General features: G+C 45.8%; 1 protein-coding gene across 1 annotated transcript in view; it reads left to right on the top strand.

The window, feature by feature from the left end:
• LOC8028719 (carnitine O-acetyltransferase-like) overlaps positions 1-21,057 on the top strand; it is a 60,316-nt gene that overhangs the window by 14,163 nt on the left and 25,096 nt on the right. The window contains exons 2-6 of the mRNA XM_040498648.1: positions 1,737-1,853; positions 5,050-5,168; positions 6,376-6,429; positions 9,609-9,774; positions 11,978-12,152. Coding sequence (XP_040354582.1) covers positions 1,737-1,853; positions 5,050-5,168; positions 6,376-6,429; positions 9,609-9,774; positions 11,978-12,152 — 631 coding nt within the window. The remainder of the gene's footprint in view (positions 1-1,736; positions 1,854-5,049; positions 5,169-6,375; positions 6,430-9,608; positions 9,775-11,977; positions 12,153-21,057) is intronic.

Below are 21,057 nucleotides of genomic sequence, written 5' to 3'. Positions count from 1 at the left end.
GCTGTAATAACGTCGCAGGGCTGGTCCATTGGTTGTTCCCGAGCCCCGTGTCGTGTACCATCCTAGTCTTCTTCCGCCGCCTAAAGAATGCTTCTCTGCTACAGATTCAAGCGACCAAATAATTTCGTATGTCCATGATGCCGAGCCCTCGCCTGCTGCTGTACGCTCTTGTTTGCTGGTGAACATAATTTCTGACGCTTAATTTAAGCGTTCGTGCGGCCTTTATGTGAAATTGGTTGAATGGTGTACAATAAAGAGTCAAATAAAATACTTACTTATTTTTTGCTTGAAATTTATTAACCTAAAGCGGCACGGCACGCAATTGTATTACCGTAGTTTCCATTCCGCTCATTGCAGGTGGTCTTGCAGCGCTTATCAAATGCGTGAATATACCATTTGCTGTATTACCCAAGCATCAAGGAGAAGGCAGGAATTGGTGTTCCACGCGCCACACGCGCACGCCTTCCCCGTATAAAAGATTGGAAGTAAATAACCAAAATAAAGCGTTGACGAACGCGCGTGCAAGAAGCCATTTGTTTTAGGTATTTGCTTTAGAGAAGTTACTACTGCTGAGGCCAGCAATCCCTGCATTCTCCTTGACGCTTGGGTAATATAGCAATAGGTCTATTTCTGTAGGTACAAATATTTCGGTCACGTGCAATGCCGCCTATGCACCATGCACTTCTTGATCGAACCTGAAATTTTTACTTATTACCCTCATGAGTGATTACAAAATGTGGTAACCACTTGGGATGAGAACCATGACTGATGTTGACCAGTGTAGCAACTTCAATTACCGTCACTCGGTGATTTTTCCTTTGTGATTGATGCCTTCAAAAACTGCAATTTACTCTGAGTTCGCCACTACGTGTGCTTGACCCGATCGAGGAGGCTATGTCACATAACTCGCTCCGTTTTAGAACTTCCAGGTATAGACCTTTTCTGCAAGTGCGCCGCCACCTTGAATTGACGTCACTTCCAGTATGGGCGAAAACATTGTTTTGCCTTCGCCACGCCACTAGAAGGCATTTATGATATAAGCGTGACCGTCACACTTTCTCGTTTTGCCTCCCCTTTATTTTTTTACTATTTGCAGTTTGAAACGTTGGATTATTTTTTCGTCGCCCATACCAGATACCCCTATTAGGTGGCTGGGGACAAGAGTACACAGAAAAGGTCTATACTCTTGCAGTTTATATGGAGTGACAAAGAAACATCACGATAATGAAACATTTTTGACGATGAAGTTCAATTATTTTCACTCCTCACTGCCTTAAAAACAAGTGACGAAGCGCTGCTCCTCTTTTGCGCATACTTCAAAATGAGACGGCCATTTATAAGCTGACTGTGACGTCATATTGCCTGGCTGCACTGCGCTATCACTTGTCGAACTCTTTGTTTTTCTTAAATTATTGGTACAACGACTCCTAACTAACCAGACAACGGAGCTACAATTCCAATTCTTATTGCAAAGTTAAGGCGTCCGTTTGACTCACTTTTGTAGTTTTAATCAAACAAACCGCAAAATTATATTTGCAAAATATATTTGAGAACAAAAAACGCACTGCTTTAGATAGCAGGATCTTGGTGTCAGTAAAACAATTAACAAAACTCAGGGATGTCTCACTGAAAAAAGAAATACCTAGTTACTCCGAGGCGTATTGCTAAGAACCGTTGCCAAGAGTTGAGCATTGCCGACGCTGAAATGATACCGAAATGGAGGTTGGCCTCTCCAGAACCCTCACTGCCTTTCTGCACCTTCCGTCAAGCTCATCACGAAATTCTCGGAGAGCGGAGAGGGAGAGCATTTGCTGAGGCTACTGACGCATCGGGCCAAACACACAGAAAACTGGGTACGTGGTACACTGCTTAAGTTTTTGTTTGTTCCCGCAACAGCGCAGATTTACAGATTATGAGGCTACATTGCAATCATAGTAATCATAACTTTGGGGTTGATTTTTTATTACCTCTAACGCAGGGGTATGGGACCACTCACTCATTATAGTAGAACGTAACGTAGAGAACGCCCAGAAGTTGTAATTAATTTATAATTGAGCGATTTTGACTCAAAGATTTGTATTGCGATGGCAGGAGGAGAGAGAGGGGGGGGGGGGAATCTGTGGTTGACGTTAGAGTGAAGAGAGCGGATCTATGTCGCTTGTCGCGTGAGCCCGAAAAAGAGTAACGCAGTGGCGGCTTCGTTCCCTTGTCTACTGAAATGAGAGAAGGCGACAATAGGGAGTTTTCGCATATCGTTTCCGCACGTCCCTCAACGCTCTCCGCAATCCGCTACGAGGTCCGAGTTTCTTCAGTGAAGGCTAGCGCCGCGCAGGCGCAGTAGCGGCCTCTTCGTTGCGGATGCCTTAGCGGAGGGAGCAAAGCGGTTTACGAAAACCCCCTAATGCTGCTACCGCGTCATAATATTTTTTTTTAGTTCACGTGACGCGTAAACTAGGAGAAGTAAATACGTTGAAAACAAAAAAAGAAAGGTGTCGTCATTTAAGAGCTATAACTGCCCCCCCCCCACACACACACAAAGAAAACGCTCATCATTTGTGTTATGTTACTCTAAAATACTGACCTTTTTCGCAAAAAAACTAATTCTAATAGATAAATTTGCCTTAAGTTTACCGGTAAGTTTTCAAATGAAACGGGTAAAAAAAACCTTAAAGCCGGGGTCACACTGCTCATACATCATACAAGACAGTCAGCAAGCAGGAGTCAGCGCAATATCCGTGGTTTGAATGCCGCGTTCCGGTTTCTCCTTAACTCACTGCCATGCGGCATTCGAAGCACGGATCTCGCGTTGACTTGCGTTCAAATCTGTATGCAGACTGTTTTTGATGACTCCGGCTTAAAGGGGCACTGAAGAAATATTTGGGCGGCGAGGGGTGAGTGGACCGACCAACGGCAATCGATTTTCGAATGTATGTGACACGCGCACGGGAAGTGATCACCCACGATTGGCTGTCCCGCGTCCGATAGCGCCCTCTGGTTTCTGCGGCATATCGCAGAAAAAGAGGCGAGTCGCATATTCTTTCATCCCGTTTTTAATAGGGAATTCGAACGCATAATAATCTAATCTTAGGTGGGGTTTTTTAATTGTTAGGACGGCAAACTAATTTATGACCATAAAGAGGTAATCTCAGAAACCACTTTAGTGCCCCTTAGTAACTCTACCTCAGGAGTTCCGCGCAGCGCTAAAAAATCCAAAATAAAAAGAATAAAAAACTGTTATATATTTGACCGACGAACTGATTCTCTTCGGACAAAAAAAATAGTTTGATATACACGAAAAACAAAACAAAAACTTTCAGCCTTTCCACTCTGGTGAAGAAGGAAGATCAGCGGAGCTGTAGCTTTTGTTCTCGGCGATGGCTTTCCAGGCGAGCAATCTGCTCTTCTTTCGCCTGGAAATCTGAAGCGCTCGGCGCAGTGGAACTTTAGGCGATAGCGGCCTCGCGGCGGTTGCGAAACCATTCGCACTTCTGCACACATTGCCGCTCGTTCCGTTCCCGCTCTTCTTCCTCCGAAGAAATGTTGCCAGCATCTATAAACGACGGCAGCAACCAGTTTTCCGGTTGCCGAGGCTGCAAAGGTTGCCGCAATTTATGAACGACGGCGGCAAGCAGACAACCGGCAAACACAACACTCGGGACAGCTACCGCCATCTGTAAGCGACGGCGGCAAACAGAGCGTTGCGTTGACCTCGGGTTTCGACTTTTGTTTGGTACCGGACATGATCCTTAAAAACTAAATCTTAACAGCTCGGCTGTAAAAAAAAAAAAAAGACACGGGAAAGTGTGATATTCCCAATTTTCCTCCTCCCGAACTGCTTGCGTTACGCAAGCAGTTTGAGAGGAGGAAAAGTGAAAATTTCACTCTTTCCCGTTTCTTTTCTGAGGTGCCCCTGCACCTCAGATAACACTGCGCACAACTTGTGAGGTGGAGTGTAATATCATGGCGGCTTCACCTCTGCCCCACCGAATCGCGATGTAGAACATCAAGAAGACGTCTCAGTGCAAAAGGATCGCTGTGTCGTTGAGTCCGCTTCACAAGTTTATAGTCGGTGACAGGTTAGGAGTGAAGTGTAAGCTCCTCCCACCTCTTTCCACTCTAGCAAGGTGAAAGCTGGAGAGGAGACGACATCCTCTCCAGCCTTCGATCTGCTAAAGTGGAAATAGGTGGGAGGTAGGAAGGTTCTTATAAAGGTTGATGAGCATTCAAACAAAAAACATCATTATTGGGAAGGGATAATGCTGCCGCTGCTGCTGATGATAATGACAATGGCAATAATTATGACGACCATGGTTACCTATACGGCGTCATGCCGTATAGGTAACCATGGTCCGGAGAAATTACCCTCGTGGGATGGCCAATGGGGAATCGCGCAGTGGCCTGTCAAACGCGTGTAGGTTGGGAACGCTCACAATGTCGGCAGATGCGGGTTGTATGGCAGTATACCGGGAGCTTGGGGACAAATAAAGCTGTTTTTATTGTCGCAAAACGAAACTAGGCATCGTTAAACGCTCAGTCTCCTCCCAAATAATATCGCCAGTGGTGGGGACGACATGTCAAGGTTTCGTAGTTCGTCGATATTTGATTCACAAGTTATAAAGCATTTTCCGTGAATTTGGTAAATAGTGGCAAAGAAAGCCCGCGAATGCATAGAGATAAATGGAGTCTGCTACCGAAAATGTGTTTCCTTTTCTCATTCAAACTTCCAATTAATTTTTTTTTAATATTTTTATACGGTTTGAATCAAATAACGGGAAGTTCTAAAGCTTTTGCGTCTCGTCCCAACCACCAGTGATGACATCTGGTCAGAGACAAAACCTTCAACTACGGATATTTTATTTTGGGTATGCAAAAAGCAAGGATTTTTTTCTTCCCAAACACCCGCTATAAAATAAAGGATTTTCTGGAAATAGCGGATTTTCTCGGTTCATTCAATTAGCGCTTAACATAAGCTCCTTCAAAATCCAAGAATGAGGTGAGCGGTGCAGGAGAGTGCAAAGGCGGTTACTTTGTCTGTCGGCCTTCGTTCAGCTAGACGAGTGGTGGATGACGTCGGCCTACCTGGACGTGCGCACGCCCCTGCCAGTGCACCTCAGTCCGGTCGGCCTATTTCCCCAGCAGACCTTCCATTCCGAAGAAGAGTTCCTCAGGTGAGTACGGGTGCCCCAACTACTAATTTCTTCCCAACTTTTGAAAAAAACCTTAAATTCGGACTCGCCCATTCATCATTAAGGTCGCTTTACGATGATCCTAACTGACTCATCAGTACCCTTCACAATCGGCTCTAGAGAAAAGCGATTGACTGATTCTATATTTTCATGTCGAGGAATTAGCAGAGTGTGAGCTGCTGACTATCGACGTATGCGGGAGAGCTGATGATTCCTGAGTGGTTATATAAATATAGGGTGTTTCACGAAAGGTGGACAAATTCGATATTGCAAAAACTACGCTTCGCAACAAAATGTATATTATATACGTACACACACGAAGGCCGGGCTCCGACCAAAACATCGAAATGAACTCGTCCATTGTTGCTTCACCGAAGTTTCTATATAAAAAGTTCAAGTTTATATATCATTTTATGGGCCATATGCTGCATTTTTATTACGATACTTTAAAATACCATAGTGAAATAATTACATCACCTGTCTAATAAGTATTGTAAAAGACTTAATTTTCGCGAGTACCTAAGTCTCGCCAGTGTCGCAAATCGCCCACAATTTGCGAAAAATAGGTCCCGCGAACAATTCCGGTGATGAAGCAATGGTGAGGGTGCAGTCTAGCTGGTGTTAATTGAGCATGGTTGTAAACCCGAGACTGGGGATACGGACGAGTTACAAACACAGAACGACACGGACGAAGTCTCAAAATGTCAACACATTGGAATCTATTTTGGGAACCCACCGCGTCGCGAAAATTAGAACACGCGAATTATTCCAATACTTCAGCTTAGACCTAAATCGCGAAATATTGAGTCCGCGAGAAATGAGTCGTTTGCAGTATATAAAGACATATAAAAGTGTAAAAAACTTTAATAAAATTTGCGATGTTTATTAGGCTGTTTATGTACATTTTGTTTCATAGAAAACATTTTTGTATAATTCTTGAAAACGGGGCGTGAGTTTCATAAAGTTATCAATAGGTAATTAATGCACAATTTCTTAGTGTTATTAATGGCAAGTCCTGTCTCCCATAAAATGTCACAGCGTGCTCACGTTCATAAATGTATATCTGCCGCCAAACTGAAGTTGATTAATACATTCATTCGGCGTTGAGTTTATTCATGAGTTGCCGTTTTGCATGGACTCCAGACGTCTCAATGAAGAATCAGCAAATTCATATTTTTGTGCCCCGCAGGTACGCTGCCAAACTCGTGGCTGCCTTGTTGGAGTTCAAGGACCTAATTGACAGGTGGGGATACGTCTTCAGCTCACCACAATTACTTCTATCTGGACGTTTTCGAACACTATTGAGCTGTTTTTTTTTTGTTTTTTTTTTTGGCGTTTATGTACGCTGCATAGCCCCTAACTCCGCTTCTTCTTACAATAACCTGCAGAGGTCGCCACAAGCCACCGAGGTCAATCAATGCCGTGTGAATGTCACCTCACATTTGGGGATTGGGAGGATTGCGGCAACGGTGCGGGATGTGCAGTCACGTGACATATTTACAGCGCACATTTTATGGGGAAATGAAGTATAGGTGAACTAACCTCTAGGTCCATTCTGGCATGGAATTGAAAGTCGGAAGCGGACGTCTCATTTTCCCGCTTGCTACGAACTAGTGAGCCGAGTTCAAGAACTTTCCAGTGAGCTTTTGTGTTCCGTATGCATTCTATTTTTTTTTTTCTGCGGTATTTCATTTAAGGTTGTTTCTTTCCACTCCATTAGGTTAGCTCGAGGATAAAAAGGAAACGACTTTTAGCTTTGCAGAAGATTTCGCGGGACAGATTTTAGAGGACTTGTTGCGGTAAATATAGGCATCGGAACATATATCGTGATAAGAATATGCGATCGGCTTGCAAGCCTAAAGTTCGCGAATATATATTTATCTCTTTTTATTATTAAAATAAATAAATATAAGATAATATAAAATAAAAGATACAAGACAGTGTTCACCTTTCCCTGCCACCAGACGACGGCTGTTTAGTATGTGTCCAATACACACATGGTAAGATATGAATGTCAATGCCGTATTCTCGCAATAATCTATTTTCGGGTATACTTTGAGGAAAAAAAATCTGGACATAAACGAAAGATAGCTATATGAGAGAAGATAGCTATATGGGAGAAAGAAAACAGAAAAAAAAGTACAAGAAAGAACAACTGACGCATGCCAGCGCTCCTTCCTTTCGAAAGTAAAGCTTAGGAAGACAAAGCGCGTAGCGATTTATATATCTGTGCGTTTTTCGTGCGCTTATTCTCTCAATACTAAAAGAGTGGAGCATATTGCTCAGATGGGGTACCAAAGCATATGAACAAATTTGGTGCCCTCCAGTACCCTCTCAAAGAAAAATCCAAAAAAGCACCAATGTCGTGTTCGTGCTAAGTGTCGCGCAATGTGCATTAGACTGGCGTGTACAGTAATATGTTTCGCTTCTTGGTCAACACAGATGTTTCCAAATCGTAGCCATTGTGCCACGTACGATGATTTGCCTCAGTATAACCTCATAAATAGCGGAGGCTATGGTGTTTTATTTTATTTATATTTATAAAGTCTGCAGTCCCTGCCGGCATTTTAAAGGGGTGGTCTTACAATGGTAAATGTACAGATACATAGCTTGCTTAAAAGCAAATCAAGAAAAAAAACAGTATGTAGCCTAATGAAATTAAACAAATATGAAGCAAAACAGTATTAACTAAGGAGGGAAGCAAATAATGTCAATGATGGGTGCAAAACTACATCATTAGTCAGGTTATTCCAATCGATTATTGTTCTTGGAAAAAGAAAGAATTATTGCGTGTGCGGAAAGGAGTTACGGTTAAGTCATGCCTCTGTCTGGTCGCATACCCAGAAGGAAAGAAAATTAGTTGAGAGATATCAATCTTACAATGCCCTTTATTAAGTTGAAACAGAAATTTGAGACGGGAACGACAATTTCTTTGTGTTAACGGTTGTAAGTTGCTTGCTAAAAGCGAGACGCATGACAGCTTGCGAGTGGAACGCACACCAATGGTGCTTTGCGACGTGCCTCGCTTCGACGCTGTGCTATGCTAAGAGCGGCCTTCAAGCATTGCCGAAATAGGCTGAAACAAATTATAAAAGGGTTCTCAGACGGACCTTTGTTATCCTTCCTGTCCTGCATCTTGCAAAACACGGGCCATATTTGAGCGAAAAATTGAGCATATCTCATTGAAGCCTCGTAACAAAAACGCCATTTTCTGGAGTAAGGTTCATAACCACAGGAAGTTTCTCTGCCCCGAAAATAAGATCGGATGTCTGAACCAGTGCACTGCGGCTGGTGATCAGGTGCTTTAATGCGCATTACGGGCTCGTAAACACATCTTTGACGAAAAAGGGTATAGGCAGGGACTAAACTTTTATATAACACCCGGATTATGCGGCGGGTATTTTCGCACATGCTACGAGCTGCGGTGAGCTAACACATTCTACCAATCCAAAAGACGAAGATAAAACCAATAATAGTTCTGTTAAAAGGAAAAGAGCGAAGAGGAGAGGGAAAGACAGAGAGAGAGAGAGGGAGGGGTGTCTCGAATTAACGTCTCTCGAGAGCAAGGCCCCAGAACTCAATCTTCGGCGTCACCTAAAGGAGGCTGGGTGCAGGTTAGACACGTCTGCTACGACAGTGTCCGAATGAGACTCACGTTCAGTCAGTGAGAAACTCTCAGTCAAAAACTGAGGCAGCACTAGTGTCCTGTGCCTGCACCGCGTTGACCTCGTCGAGGCGACGCCGAAGATTCAGCATTAAGGCGTCGCTACCTAGAGTGCAGGTGCCTGGAACGCGCCTCCGACCGGTGTGTCTAGCACGTTAAAACGTGCTAGACCCTCGATTTCCGCTTGGAGACGTCCTTAGCAGTGTCACGTTGTCGCCGCCCGCGATCCCTACGGCGTCCCAGTAGTGATGGCGTATGTGGCAGACACCTGTTCTGCTGCGCAGGTCGCTCTTTCCAGTTCTACAGTCCACGGACGTTTCGGCAGCCGGAAGTTGGGACGCCGCGACGACGACGACACTCGCGTTCGCTCGTGTTTTTTTCTCCGACATTTCTACGGCCAACCGCCACGATTGCGACATCCGACGCCATGACACCCAGGCTCTTCTGACGTCATTCTTTGCCACTTGGGGATCACTCTCGATACATGGGTGGGATAGGACGATAAACCCACAAGTCAGAGGCGCGTTCCAAGCGCCATAATTAAAGTCATTGACGGCTTAAGGTACATCAAATTACCGCTCCGCAGCTCAATCGATTGCGGGCTACAGTCAATATGGCCGCCAAAGATCGAGTCTCATGAAGCAAGAAGCGGGATCATAATAGGCCACGCCCCGCGTTTCTTATATTGTCAGAGACTACAGAAAGTCTCGGTGTCATTCGTCATTATTACCAACGAGTTACGACGCACATGGCCGCAGACAGGCCCTTCCCCCGGACACGGCGGGCCACATGGCACTGGACATGAGCATGTACTTCCGGATGTTCGCCGTGCACCGCGTGCCCAGGCCTCAGAGGGACGAGCTCTTCTTCTACGCGGACGGCCCGGACCCCCCGTCCCACATCGTGGTCATGCACAACAACCGCGCAAGTGATCCTCTCTCGCCGTCGCGTGCTCCTCTTTCACGGGGTCGTATGCGGGGTAGTTTGTTCGACCGCGATACACCCCTGTATATGCATCGTCGCTTTCTACAGAGGTGCAACTATCCAGGGGACGCACTTTTGTAATTTTATAGTGGATATTACAACATTTGCTGGCACAAACAAGCATTCTCCGGAGCTTTTTCTCATATACAAATTATATATTTGAATATAAATTCAAAAGATATATAGTTAATTTAGTCAAACGGTTTAAAAGACGGGAAACTATACCTCTCAACGTCTGATTTCTAATTGCCATGGTTGTTTCTTAAAGTGCGGCACTAGCCAAGTGTTTTTGAGTATAATAGAACCCTCAAGGCACTTACAATCACACATATTGGCGTACCATGACACATACAATAACAATTAATCTATAAAATCGGAAACATTCGCACTATCTACAGCGTTCGCTGACAAGCAATTCCAGTGATCAATGAATTTAACACAAAGAGAGTTCTAAAACTAGTCTGTGCTAGAGCGATAAGGGCAAACGCACTTGGTGTGTTTGGTTCTAGTCGCCCAATCAGGGTTTTCGTAGGTTACATATTCGTGAATACTTTATAACATATTGACCATACAAGTTGAACAATAATTTCATCTGGCTCAACATTATTTTCGGGCTAATAAGAAGGAGGTTTTCATCAGATTTCAGTTGGGAGACGGACTCTGTAGATATGTAGTGATTAAAAATGAAAGGTACCGCTTTACTTTGAATGCTTTCACGTTTATAACTGTTTTCTTTTCTCTTTTTTCTTTTCTTTTTTTTTTTTTTTTTTTTGCGAAAGGCTCTCAGATTAGGCTTGCATATTCGAGTGTTGGTAACATTAGTGCTTTATATGCGGTTATTTTTGGCTGTAATAAATTTCAGGCGTACCCCTGTATTTATTGTATATAAATTGAATTTCTCTATGTTGTATTTTATCCAGTTTAGATAATTTGGCCTGTGTGTAACGGAACCAAACAATATTAGCGTAGCCTATTGTGGGCCTAACTGTACTAGTGCAAGCTTGGAGCTTCGTGGCTGTGGTGGCTAGTTTAAGTGATATTTTCAAGTCCATGAGTATTTTGAAGGCCTGCGCTGTCACGTACGCGACATGACAGTTCAGCGTAAGTCTGAGGTGATCATTAGACTCAAATATTTACCCTGTTTATTCAGTAAAAATGTTGGTTTATTTAGGCTATACTGAAATTCAGAAATAGATTTTCCATGTTATAAAGGTGCGAACAGTTTTGTTAACGTTCAGAGTCATCTGCCAGTAAGATCACCAGCCATTTATCAATTGAAGTGCGTTATGCAGAGCTATATGATCATCAAATGAGTTTATTTCCCGGTAGATTGTACAGTAGTTGGCGAATAGACGAATATTGGCAGGAATGGTGTGAGCTTTGCCATTTATTAAGAGAAGGAAGAAACCTGGGGCTAGGACGGACTCCTGTGGGACTTCGGAAATGACTCTGACGGTCTCTGATACCTTTGGCTCATATTGAACGAATTGAGAACGATTTGACAACTAGTTTATATCCAGCTTGGGTTCCTTCCCTATGGCATACTTTAGTTTAGTAGTTAATTTGCTGAGTAAGACGCGGTGGATCGTTTCTGAAAAATCGAGTAGTAATAGGCCAATTTGCTTTCGGTTGTTAACACCGAGAGCCAAGTCGTGCAACGTTTTAATAAGCTGAGTGACTTTCGAGAGGCCGCTCCGAAAGTCATACTCTTGAGAATAGAGAATGTGCTGCTGGTCAAAGGATGCTAATGAACGCTTTATAACAATATGTTCTAGTAGCTTGCAGCAAGTACAGGTGAGGAAAATCGGCTTGTAGTTGGAAGGATTGGTGATGTCGCCTATTTTATGCAAGGGAAGAGCCTCGAATTTCTCCCATTCAATGGGTACCTGAGATGTGCTAAGAGACTCGTAGAAAATTATGTATAAATATTTACTCATTCATTTTGCATACTGCTTTAAAAAGTCGTTGGGTATAGTATCAGGACCGCTTCACTTTTTCGTGTCAAGTTCGAGAATTCCCGCTTTAGTTATAAGTGTAACGGTTCCAAGACACTGGTGTTAGTGCGGTGGTTACAATGTTTTCCACCCTCCCTAGCAAAGACAGATTGAAAGTAATTAGCCATACGCGATCATCGGTCACGCAGCTGTTTCAAGTGAACGTGTACAGCAAGCAGGGCGGGCGTCCCTTCAAGGAGCGTGAACTGTACCCGCAGCTCGTCGAGGTTATGGAGCGGTCCCGCTCGGTGGGCCCTCCTCTGGGATTCCTCACCACCAACGACAGGAACAGCTGGGCACAGGCCTACGAGAGACTCGCCATCGGTGAGATCCACAGGCCTGGAATGTGAACACCGGGTTTTCTAGACACGCTAGCGTCACTGCCAGGGCGAGATCGGCGCGGCGTCTCTCTCTCGAAAGCCCGGCCTCCAGCTCGCTGCTCGTTGCCTTCCAGCGTGCTCGGGCTGCGCGTGTACGCCCCAAGCCATAGCCTCCTATATAGTGACAAAGCCTGGCAGATCGCCCGAGAAGCGGCCGCCGAAAGGAAAAAGGTAGAGCGGCAGACAACGGATGAGAGGAGAGCCACGTGACTGGCACCACGGGGCGGCGAGACGCCGAAACGCAGCGTCTTGCCGCTGCCGCAAGACGCTGCGGCGAGACGCGAGGACCCGAAAGTGTGTTTCGGGTCCTCGCCACTACTAAAGCTTTCCGCTGACGTCCAGGTTCCCCGAGAAATAGCTCTTTGATGCTCTGTGCTACAAGATCCTCGCGCTCCAAATACGCGACCGGGCACTCCATGGCTCCGTCGTCAAACTGCCAGCCATTGTGAGTCTAGAGGAGGCTATGCCCAAGCTCACGATACGCTGGAGTGGCTTCGAAGGAAGCTCGCGCTGGAGGCGGGACCACTGGAAGACATATCTGCCGTTCTCGTACTATCCGTGAATATGGAAAGCGGGGTGGGGGGAAGAAGCAAAATCAGGATGATTTAAATCATGGTTTAAATTACGATTTAATTCGCACCTTTTTCCAAATGATTATTTAAATCAAACTCGGCACGAATAATCCCCGAACTGTTTTGGTTGACAGTTTGTGTATCTTTTGATTTTTTTAATGTGCATTCGCGTTATATTTAAATCGGGTCTCTTACTTTTTGGTGCACGGACTTTTCGGTGCACGGACTTTTCGGTGCACGGACTTTTCGGTGCACGGACTTTTCGGTGCACGGACGTTTCGGTGCACGGACTTTTCGGTGCACGGACGTTTCGGTGCACGGACGTTTCGGTGCACGGACGTTTCGGTGCACGGACATTTCGGTGCATAGCCAATCAAAATCGCAATGTTTTAACGTAAAAGCACTATTTTAGCTGGACATTTATTTTTTTTCACTTTATAATTTACTAAACTTGGTCATTCATTTACGGTCACTTCCTTATATACGACCTAAGCGACTTTGGTAGGCGCAGTACCATCCTGCATGAGGATTGGAGACGTTATGGTTCGTTTGTCGGTGTCTCTTTTTCAACGTACGCACTAGACGCATCACATATCTCCCGAAATTTTCAGCATTCTCAAACTTCTTGCGCTTGAGGCCTTTCCTACACAGATTACCAATAATAACGCCCACACCAGAGCTGTGGTACAGAAGGCGCCGAGAACGCCTGTATCGACCCAACGCGTAAACGCGATGTGATGCGTCTAGTGCGTACGTTGGAAGAGACACCGGCAGACGATCATAATGTCCAGCGTATCCAGTCCTCCCGCAGGATGGTGCTGCGCCTAACAAAGTTACTTAAGTCGTATATCAGTAAGTGATCTTAAATGGATGACGAAGTTTACAAAATTATAAAGTGCTAAAAAAATCACTTCCAGCTAAAATATTGCTTATTACATTTAGAAAAAAAACGCGATTTTGATTGACCGTGCACCGAAATGTCCGTGCACCGAAACGTCCGCGCACCGAAACGTCCCACATCATAAGTCCGTACACCGAAATTTGCGTGAGCCGAAAAGTCCGTGCACCGAAAAGACCGCACCGAGACGCCCTACACCGAGATGTCCAGATACCATTTAAATCAAATAATCCTAAGCCAAGAAATATCTACAGCAGGTTTAACATGACTAAAAAAGCGATGTTCTTAGGTGTAAATCGGAATGTTGGTCGAGCTTTCTTTCTACCTTTCACTACGTTCGTCAGTTACGCAGTATGGCTAATCGCAATAGATATGAGAAGCGAAAGGAAAAAACTAATAGGTAAAAAATAATGTCATATTGCAAGAAAATTGGAACTCGAAAAATGCAAATGAAGCCTTTTCGAAACTAAAAGAGTTCAAGCTGCATTTTTTTCTAGTGTGGCGGGATTTACATCAATAACAAATTGACGATTGAACTGTAGTTTTTAATAATTATCCCACATTGTCTTTGGCAATCGGGCGCATTGATCAATTACTCTTCCATGTTAAAAAATACATACAGTGATAAAGAATCACTTTGTCTCTGACCACAGTGATTTGAATCAAACTAATCTTATTTAAATCAAATCAATCTGATTTAAATCAAGAAAATCCAATTTCATGATCTTTTGTCAAGAATATTTTTTTCTACCCTGATGGAAAGCTGTATACTTAAATTATCGGCACTCTTTCTCCTCTTCTCTCACGCCGCCACGACGGTCATTCGTCCGTTCGCGTCAGGGGATATTTCTTTACGGGACGGCGGCTTGTGAGCTCTGCCATTTTGGTACTTGTTGACGCACGGGTGTCGTTTGTGCCGGTTATGGTTCTGGAATGCGACTTCTAAGTGGCAGATACGGCCTTTAAGAGTTCAGCACGATATCGTTTTGTTTTCCTGTGAACTGCCTTAGCCGAAAAGGACGACGAAAAGCTTTACTTACTTGCATTTTCCGTCTCGCACGTCGGCACAAACTGGAAGCAGATATCAGCCTTCATTCTACGGAACGATATGGGTGCAGTGTCATTACTGTGAAGCGTAGCTTATCATAGTAGCTCTAGAGGTTCATGAAGTTCCACAGAACAAAAAAATACACTCTAAAAAAAAACAAAAAAAAAAACGTGCGTCTACTTTCTCGCACAACACTCGGAGAGCTAATCATCGCAACTTACGGAGGCAGCTTAGCGAATGATGATGCTGAAACATATGCTTAGACCAAAAAACGTAGTCTGAGTTGTGACATTCAGCAATGCAAGCGTGACGTTTTGCATTGCTTAATGTCACAACTCAGACTGTGTTTTTTCGTCTAACTATATATGTTTCGGCATCATCATTCGCTGAACTGCCTCCGTAAGTTGCAATGATTGGCTCTCCGAGCGTTGTGCGGGAAAGTGGACGCACGGCTTTCTTTAGAGTGTAGGATTGCCACGTCGTGAGCACATTTCATTCCACGAAAATCCGATGAAAACACGCGGTATTGTTTTCATTTCTTTCGGGCGTAACCATAAGACTTTCGGTGAGAGAAATTTATATCGAGCGTGTTTGGAGAAATTCAGAGCTCCTGGATACCGGAAACAGAAGAGAAGCAATGGTGAACTGAGTTATGGGGGTTGTATCGCATGGTGAGCGGACGAGGGGTGGATCTGAAGAACACATGTAAAAAACACACATGTCTATGACATGTGCAAGAATCTCGTGAACAGACATGATGAAAGAGGAGGTAGGCATTTAATAGGTGTCACTAACGTGCGCATGTGGAATGAATACCTGCGCCACCCGGATGGTAGCACCGATTTATCGTGGCACGTTGCGTTTTTACAGGACGGCGCTAGCACGTGACTGGAACGAAGATAAAGTATTATTAACTTAACGCTCTGGCTTTAATTTACACTCCATCTGGTAAAAAGCGAGAGGACCGAAGTCAAATCCCATCTCTTATTTTATGTGCCCTTTCAGAATCTCATCTGGGACAATCTTAATGAATATCAGCGGAGAATACATGCGTGAAGCGTACTGAGCTTCAACTAATTTATTTACACTATTTACATAAGGTTAAATCTGAGACGTGACGAGCCGATCTTGCGGGTGCCGTTGTTCCTCGATGTCTGCGCTGTCTCGAGCGACGAGAGAGGCCGTGATCGCGCGGGCACTTCTTTCTCTTCTTTCGCGCTTCGCTGGGAGCCGCTACATGGTTCCCCCCCTAGCGAGGTTGTGTGTAATGCGAGCGATGTGTGCGATGTGCTTGTGAACGAAGTTGCATCAATTTCTTGTAGCTCATTGTTTGTGAGATGTGCAGGCTTAATGCGGTCAATTGAAATTACTTCTGCTCGGCCGTTGACTGAAAGCGTGAATGTTTTGTCAGTTCGTTGCAGCACTGCATAGGGTCCGTCATAGGAACACTGTAGTGGACGTCGCACCGTGTCGTTTCGCACGAACACGTGACTGCAGTGGTGAAGGTTGGGACTTATGAAGACCTTGCGTGACTGAGTCCTGGTTTGGATTGGTTGGATGTTTTGGAGAACCGAGCGTAATCGGCTGGCGTAGTTCTCGCAGTCAATGTCACTGCTCTTTTCAGTTGTCTGAAAAAATTCACCGGGTAGTCGGAGGGTAGTGCCGTAGACCATTTCGGCGGAGGAGCACTTAAGTTCGTCTCGCACGGCAGTGCGGATGCCCAGCAGCACCATTGGTAGGACTTCGGTCCATGGGTTTATTGACGAGTGCGCTCTGAGTGCCGCTTTCATCTGTCGGTGAAACCTTTCCACGAGCCCGTTGGAGGAGGGATGGTATGCTGTTGTTCGGATGTGGTGTGCACCGAGAAGAGTTGACAGTTTATGGAAGAGAAGACTTTCGAACTGTCTGCCTCTATCGGTTGTTATTGTCGCCGGCACACCAAAACGGCTGGTCCACATAGTAATAAATGTGTGGGCGACAGTCTCCGCGGTCATGTCTTTCATAGGCATTGCCTCTGGCCAGCGAGTGAACCTGTCCACGCACGTCAGCAGGTAACGATAGTCGTGAGACGGTGGCAGCGGTCCCACGATATCTAGGTGTACATTGTTGAATCGGGCGCCGGGAAGTTGAAATGTGCCTACCGGTGTCACTGTGTGGCGATGGATTTTGGCTCGCTGGCACTGTTGGCATGCCCGTGCGAAGTTTCTAATGTCTGACTTCATCCTTGGCCAAACGAATCGAGCTGAGATGAGGCTTTGTGACGCCCGTATCCCTGGGTGGGAGAGTGAGTGAACGGTGTCAAAGACGACTCGTCGAAACGGTGTCGGCACGTAAGGTCGAGGATGGCCAGTAGAAGTGTCGCAGAGAAGTGTTTTGTTGCATTCAGGAATTGCAATGTCTTCGAGGACCAGTGCTGTTGACGAAGAGCGAAGGTGCTGAAGTTCTTCGTCGAGCTGTTGCGCGGCGGCCAATTCCTGGAAATTGATAGCTGTCTGGTCAGTTGTACAGGTGTTGACACCGATCCGGGATAGCGCGTCTGCGACGGTGTATTCTTTGCCGTTGATGAAACGGATGTCGCTAGTGTATTCCGAGATGTAAGCCATCTGTCGGACTTCCCTTGCTGTGTAAGAGGAGCTGTTTGATGTTAGGGCATATGTTAGGGGTTTGTGATCTGTCAGGATAACAAATTGACGTCCTTCCAGAAAATGGCGGAAGTGTTTAACGCCCAGGTAGATTGCTAGAAGTTCACGCCCGAATGTACTATACCGGGTTTCGGTGGGTGTCATTTGCTTTGAGAAAAAGGAAAGTGGTTGCCACCCGGAGTCGGTAAACTGTTGGAGTACGGCACCAACTGCTCCATCGGAGGCGTCGGTCACAAGGGAGAGTGGTGCGTTAGGTTTCTGATGGGCCAATGTTGTGACTTCGGCAAGTTGTTTCTTGATTGTCTCGAAGGCGTTGAGTGCAGGTTCGTTCCACTCGAGTGGGATGGATTGCTTGGGATCTCCAGTGAGAAAACGGTTGAGTGGCTGGAGAGTTCTAGAGCAGTTTGGAAGGAATCGTCGATAAAAGTTTATGAGCCCTAAAAACTCACGTAGTTTCTTTGTTGTTTGTGGTTGGGGAAACTGTTGAATGATGTTCACCTTCTCCAGCAGGGGACGGATGCCGAACTTGCCCACATGATGTCTCAAAAAATCCAATTCGGCGACGCCAAAGTTGCATTTGGCCGCATTGAGGACGACACCGTAGTTGTGGAGACGAGAGAAGAGCTGTCGGAGGTGGTCCTCATGTTCTTCACGTGTTTTGCTGAAGACGAGGACGTCATCGATGTAGGCTAAACAGAAGTTTAATCCACGAAGAACTTGATCCATGAACCGTTGGAAGGTTTGTGCTGCATTCCTGAGACCAAATGGCATCCGAATGTACTCAAACATGCCAAATGGTGTCGTGATTGCAGTTTTATGGATGTCAGATGGTTCGACCGGTATTTGGTGATATGCCTTTACAAGGTCTATTTTTGTGACGATAGTCGATCCGTGTAGTGCCCCAGCAAAATCTTGGATGTGGGGTATTGGGTACCGATCCGGCACCGTGATTTTGTTGAGGGCTCTATAATCCCCGCATGGTCGCCAGTCACCAGATTTTTTTGGTGCCATGTGCAGGGCGCTAGACCACACGCTGGACGATGGACGAATGAATCCGAGTTCTAGCATGTGTTCGAATTCATTTTTAGTGATTTTTAGCCGGTCCGGGGTGAGGCGGCGTGGCTTGAAGAAGACTGGAGAGCCTTTGGTGTCGATGCAATGTGTGATGTTGTGTTTGACTGATGCCTCAGTGTTGCATGGCTGCGTTAGCGTTGGGAATTCCTCTAAAAGGTTTTTCCATGGAGCAGCCATTTTGATGGGTTGTAAAGTAGAATTTAACGATAGTGCCTTTGATAGAACGCCTCGGATACTGAGGTGTGTTGTAGAGTCAAGGAGAAGACGGCGCTTGACATCCACGATGAGGGCAAAATTTCGGAGGAAGTCTGCCCCAATGATTGCGAAATGCACGTCTGCCACCAGAAATATCCAGCGGAACACGCGCCGGAGTCCCAGATCGAGGGTTAGGGATCTCTGTCCATACGTTTTTATCGCCGATCCATTTACCGCCTGGAGTGGTTGGGTTTGTTGTCGGTGCCGATGATCCTCCAGCGTAGGAGGAATGATACTGACTTCAGCGCCGGTGTCCACCAGGTATTGGATCTTTGTCTGGCGATCAGTCACGTGGATCAAACGGCTGATTGTGCTTCCCGCTGCACTGGCCGTCTTCAGTGAGTGGGCGAGGTGTTTTCCGGAAATGCGCATGGTTGGGTGCATTTTCGGGCGTCGTCTCCAAATAATCGGTGGTACCAGCACCACCTGTTGGTATCATCACGGGTTGCGCTGGGTCGACGTCCCCGAGATGTGTGTGGAGAGGATGGTCGTGAAGGACGGGCACGTAGGTCTCGCAAATTCTTCGCTAGCTGGTCAACTTGCTGTGAGAGTCTCTTGTTTGATTGGAGGAGTTGAGAAAACTTCTCCTCCAAGGATTGAGCTCCTGATGACTGGCCAGCTGCTGGTGGTTTTTGGCTAACTGCGGAGATCCCGAGCGCGGAAACATCCATGATTTTATCTGCCATCTGGGCGAGTGTTTCCAAGGGCTCCGATAATGTGGACAGGATCATGCGAACTTGTTGGGGAAGTCGCTGAAGGAATAGTTCCTTGAAGATGGATGCGTCGAGTGATTCGGCGCGGTCTCCCAGAAGTTGATGCATTCTGCGGAGGAGATCGGAAGGTTTTCTGTCGCCTAGCTCCTCTGTGGTGAGGAGCTGCTGGATGCGTCGTTGCTCAGATTCTGTAGTCCTCCGAGTTAACTCTATTTTCAATTTTTCGTATGGATTGTCTGCTGGAGGCGCTCGGAGTACGTCCCGGACGATGCTAGCGATGGACTGCGGGAGGGCAGCAACAACGTAGTCGTATTGTGACAGTTGCGTTGTGATACGGTTTTTTCGGAAGATGGACTCGATAGTGATGAACCAGAGTTCCGAGTCCGTGGTCCAAAACTCAGGTAGCTTGACCGTGGCCAATGCTTGGAGGGGAAATCTGGTCGCCGGTGGATGTGGATTCGGTAGCTGGCGGAGACATTACCGTTGTTGCTGAGGGCCGGGTCAGGGCTGAGGTCGCTGTTGCTGAGGTTTCGGGTCACCAATTTGAAGCGTACTGAGCTTCAACTAATTTATTTACACTATTTACATAAGGTTAAATCTGAGACGTGACGAGCCGACCTTGCGGGTGCCGTTGTTCCTCGATGTCTGTGCTGTCTCGAGCGCCGAGAGAGGCCGTGATCGCGCGGGCACTTCTTTCTCTTCTTTCGCGCTTCGCTGGGAGCCGCTACATGCGTTATGAAAGGCATGCACATTCAGTAAGAAAAAAGACAGCGGAATTGTGACTCTTACATACATTTAATCGTCAGAAAAAGAGCCTTAATAATGACTCAAATACTATTCTGTTGTATCCGTAAATTCTATGGTAAAGTTAAACCGATTGCCTTCGGGATTGGTAACTTTTCTCTACACTTCTCTTGCTTTGGAGCATTCCAATTGGCGTTTAGGGGATGCAAATTCTCACTCCACCATAATGGAGGTGCAAAAATTGGAGACAAGACAAACAAAAGTATGATTTAACGGCCGCAATAGTAAAACAGTTTTTGAGGTAATAATTGTCAAAGAAAGGGTAAAAACACAGGCGAGCTGGTGAAGAAGTTCCATAGTAACTGGAAAAACGGAACGATAAAAAAGGGACAAAACAACAACTCTCAAACGCAGCTTCTAGTTTATCCGAGCAACGAACACTCTTATATATACGTCAAGACCCTCCCCCCAAGAAAGGAACACCTCCTCTCCACTAGGTTATACAGGTCCGAATGACTCATGCTGCACCCCCCCCCCCCCCTTCCACACCAACCACCCACCTTGACGACCTCGTTTGGAGACTCCCCATATGCGATAATAGGCACCTTAAGCACAACCCTCACTATTCTTGGAAAACCTACAAAACAAGACCTTAAAGACACAAAAAGCGCTTTATACCACTATCCAATGCCAAGGACGGTGGGCTGACACAGTTGACAAAGGTCAAAATACGCATGGTCTTCCTCAGAACTCTCCTATCATTTTCGTTTTCTTTATGCAAAACCTGGGTCCCCCCCCCCCCCCTTTCTTGGGTTGACAGTCATTACAGTCCACAACGTGTTTAGCGATTTTCGACTACTGAGCCTTATCTTTTAATGCCATTTTATTTCAAGAACCTTTCAT

This window comes from Ixodes scapularis, unplaced genomic scaffold, assembly GCF_016920785.2.
Source record: "Ixodes scapularis isolate PalLabHiFi unplaced genomic scaffold, ASM1692078v2 PGA_scaffold3__209_contigs__length_174095766, whole genome shotgun sequence".
NCBI classification, from domain to species: Eukaryota; Metazoa; Arthropoda; class Arachnida; order Ixodida; family Ixodidae; genus Ixodes; species Ixodes scapularis.
This window is presented reverse-complemented; position numbering and strand designations above follow the sequence as displayed.